Here is a 4328-nt window from a genome sequence, read left to right as displayed (position 1 = left end):
AAAAAAAAGAATCTATTCAATTGAATTGAACTCATTCATACACCTTGAATCAGGTACATACATGATAAATATATGTGGATGAATAAAATAAAGAAATATAATTTTAGGGGAAATAAGATATCTATGAGTAGAATATAATAAATAATATAAATGATAATAATAATGATGTAGGCATTCATGGACTTATGAACACAGGTGAAAATCTACTATAATGTGGGCAATTACACAAATATACTATGACAAAAGGCAGAAAGTCACAAGAAGGTATATATAAAGTTAATGATACAGACATCATAATTGAGTAGGATTCTACTGTGAGAGGCAAAAAACCAAATCTCCCAATAGGCTTAAAGAAAAGAAAAGAATTTAATGGCTCATTTAACTTGGTGATCAGTGAGGAAGAATGACTTTAGAGACAGCTGTTCTTGACTATCCTTGTGATCAGGACCCAGCTTTCTCCCTCCCCCCACCTCTCTCTCTCTGTCTCTTTTTGGTACCAAGAATTGAGTGCTTTCCAGGAAGGCGCTGTGCCCCGAGCTACATCCCCAGCCTTTCCCTCTTTCTTACTTCCCTTCCCATGATGTCAGTTTCATCCCTCAGCCCCAGCCTTGGGTGACAAGATGGCCCTGGGGTTCACATCTTTCTTGGGATTTTATGAAGAAAGAAGTAGCAGACCTTTTCCTTGTAAAACCCCCTAAAATCTTAAAATTTCCTTTGACTTTCTTAGACCACACTGCCATTTCTGGAGTAGCCATGGGTAGCTAAGAGAATGTGATGCTCTGATTGACTTTGCCTGAGTCATGGGCACCATCCTTAGAACTGGAAATGCCTACCTCCACTGTGCACTAGAGTGAGACAGGAAAGATCCACAAACAAAAACTAAAGCTACTACTGGGGGATAAACAAGTTAAGTGTTGGCAATTTGAGCAAACAACTAGTACCTGCAAGAAAGTATTCTATTGTCGTGTTTCTGTGGTCTGTATGGTTAGCAAAGGAATTAAACTGACTTGAAAATGAGTAGAATTTATACTGGCAGGAGCTCTATTATTGCTGTCCTCATTACAATTATTATCACTGTAGCTAACCTTTATGGAGGCCCTAACTGTATGCCAGACACTGATGGAAGCCAGTTACATTTATCATTTGTTTTGCCCCTCCCCGTGGAAACAATTAGGTTTGGCAATCATAGCACTGTTTGGGCCTTCGACAAAATAATTTAATAGGGCTGGAGAATTTGTAGCCAAAAAGCAAATGGCACAGCCTGAAGAGTGGCTGAAAGGACAGGACAGTAGGGTGAGGGTTGGGGGTGGCGGTGAATCTAGGCCGCTCTTATGGGCAATGGAGCGAAGATAGCATGGACACAGGGTGAGCTTTGCATTGCGGGGTTTTGGTCACCCTTCTTTTAATAAAGATGGGCGATCCTGGACACATGTGTTGAACGACAGAGACTGATTGGTGTAGAGGAATATACAGAGGATGAAGCCAGTATTCATTAATATCAGTAGATTGTTTGAAAAGTGGAGAAAGAGCATAAGCATCGATGCAGGTCTTGAATGGAGAGAGAACTCGGTAACTGAGAACAAGGCAGTGAGGGCGGATGGGGGAGTTAGGGGAACGGTCTCCTCAGAGCTCAGTCCTGCTCCGGGTCTTTACTTGGGAAGCTTTAGGGCACCAAACATGATAAGAAGGAAGATTCGTTTTATTTTTGACCTCTCCTTATGTGAGTAAAGGCTGACTAGTCAAGCCATGACTACACTTGGCTGTTCCATCTGGGAATCCACCTTGAGGCAAAGCTCTCCTCTGACTGTATGGGTTCTCTGGTGATCTGGGTTCAGGCAAGTACCTTGCCTTGAGATCGCAGTGACTATTAAATCTCCTCAACATTTGGAGAATAAACTTTGAAGAACAGCATATCTTAAAATAGGCTCTTATCTAACTTGAGGATAAATATGCAAGACCAGGGAAGCACTCCTTTAAAACTCCTCTCTTAACACACACATGAGGAAACCAGAACCCTGAAAGACAAAGTTCTGTAATCAGGGTGACACAGTGACTTTATATTAAAACTAACACCAAGACTCAGGCTTGTGCTCGCCCTCCCCAAAGCAGGTGGTGTAACTGCTGCAACACATTGCCACCCCTCCAGTTGACATTCCCTTTGTTAATAGAACCCTTTCTCACTTTGCCAGACCTCACAAGGTAAGACTTTTGATGGGGGGTGGCGGTTGTAAAGGAAATAAGAAAAACTGAGCGGCTTCAATAAGAAAAATATATGAACCTAAGAATTGTTGTCACTTTACAACAGCAACAAATAACAATGACAACAAGAAATCATTTCTTTCTGAATATTTGGTCTCTCTGTGACCTTCCTGGCTTTCACATCCTGCATCCTGGCTGAGCCAGTGCAGGGCACACACCTGCTCTGTGCTAAGGTCTGGGGTGGGAGTGAAAGTCTTCAAAGGAGGGGCTGGGGATTTAGCTTAGTGGCATAAGTGCCTGCCTTGCAAGCAGGCAGTCGTGAGTTCGATCCCTGGTATTGATAAAAATGAAAAAGACCAAAAAAAAAAAAAAAAAAAAAAGAGTCTTCAAAGGAATGGCAGGGTACTTTAAGCACGAGAGATCTCACTCTCTTTTCCACTACTAGACCCCACTTCAAGAAAAATCCTATTTGGGCAAGCTCCAAATTAAATCAGTCTCATAAGAAGTTGCAGTGGTGAGAGAATTTTCTGTTTTGAAAAGAAATCAATCAGTGCTGTAAACTCTCCTGACCCTTTGAAATGTTGGTGTGCCAGTGACCCCTTGTCTGTGTGATGGGCTTGGGAGGAAGTTCAGGGAATCTCTAAATACAATTGGTAGGTTCTGTTGTCAATTAAAATTTAATCAGACATTGTGAAAAATATTTCTGAAAGCAAAAGATTGTAATCAGGAAAAAATAACCTTTAGCTTCTAAAAGCTCCACTCCCAGGGACTTGGAATGTTTCTTAAACAATGCACAGGTGAGGACCACTTGTCTTGAATTTTTACTAATTTCAACAGCAGGCTCAGCACTATTTATTTTAGGAAGCATGGAAGAGAGCAAAAGGGAGAAAATATAAAAGGTTTGCTTGGCATAACAGTGTGACTTTGAAGTACAGCCACCCCATAAACTCCACTCAGATATTAAAATCTGCAAGAGCACAAGTTCTTACATAAAATGGCAAAGAATGTATGTATCTTTCCATATATTATCATAAAAATCATCTCTAGATTGGTTGTAATGACTAAATACATTGTAAATCTATGGAAATTGTTATTCTGTATTTTTAAGGAACAATGATAAAATGTCTGTTCTATACATGTTCAGTGGACAACATTTCTTCCGAATACTTTCAACCCAGAGTTGGTTGAATCTGCTTGTGGCAATGGGGCCAGCTGTACAAGCATCCTTCTAGATGGGACCTGATTTCTCTCAACTGAGACATTCACAAGCATCAGGGTCAGGTACATACATTTTCTCCAAGTCCCCAAATCCTGAAAATGCTCCTTTAGGGATGACTCGAAGCTTGGTGAGGACAAACCTCCTGAAAAGAGAGTGGAGATAACATATCACAATCTACCATTAATAAATAGCTGGGTGCCTAACATATGACATCAGCTAAAAGCACACATGCAATAAGTGCCTGCCATGGTAGCAATGGTGGAAATCACTTTTACAATCCCTGTCTTCACCCTTGCCACAGCAAAGCAGTGAGATTGGTGGTGTTATTTCCCCCCGTTTTGCGTGAGGAAATGAGTTCAGGAAGACAGAAAAGCTGTCCCAGGGTCACACGGCAGACACGAGGCAGAGCTGGGCTGTGAGCCTTGCTGGTGGCCGCGTGGTTTCCCCTAGCCCCTTGGGAGGTTGCTTCCATTTCTCCACAGCCTGCTCAGCTGATCATGGACCCCATCCAGAGGGTAAACAAAGCTGGGAGAAGACAGCTTCCCTAAGCCCTCCCTGGCTGGAGAACCCCTCCTGTGCACATGGTGTTCCTGCCTCTGCCTCTGTTTCCACACGTGGACTGCCCAGGGTCCTGTCCTGGACCAGCGCCCTCCTATTCTCCCCGCATCTCTCTTCCTCTCCCCTAGTTTAGGTGCCACTATCATTTCTCTCTCCTTTTTGTGTATTTCATCCATCAGTTTGTTTTCCTTCTACTGATTTCTTCCCATTAAATAAAAGCATGCCTTAATTTCTCCCTTAAAAAACCTTATTTTGACCCCAGCGACTTTCAGCTTGTGCAATTTCTGTGCATAATACTTGTAGCAACTGCTTATCTCCACCACAGAAGTGCTACCAGTGGCCCTTCATCTCA

The 4328-nt window shown here is 42.4% G+C and overlaps 1 protein-coding gene across 1 annotated transcript in view; it reads right to left on the bottom strand.

Moving 5' to 3' along the window:
* Fshr (follicle stimulating hormone receptor) overlaps positions 1-4328 on the bottom strand; it is a 169168-nt gene that overhangs the window by 83831 nt on the left and 81009 nt on the right. The window contains 1 exon segment of the mRNA NM_001172949.1: positions 3489-3560. Coding sequence (NP_001166420.1) covers positions 3489-3560 — 72 coding nt within the window.

The sequence above is a fragment of the Cavia porcellus genome, unplaced genomic scaffold (assembly GCF_034190915.1).
Source record: "Cavia porcellus strain 051 isolate PalLab524CR breed Dunkin Hartley unplaced genomic scaffold, mCavPor4.1 scaffold_1, whole genome shotgun sequence".
Classification (NCBI taxonomy): Eukaryota; Metazoa; Chordata; class Mammalia; order Rodentia; family Caviidae; genus Cavia; species Cavia porcellus.
The sequence above is the reverse complement of the archived record's forward strand: the minus strand, read 5'-3'. Positions and strand labels throughout refer to the sequence as shown.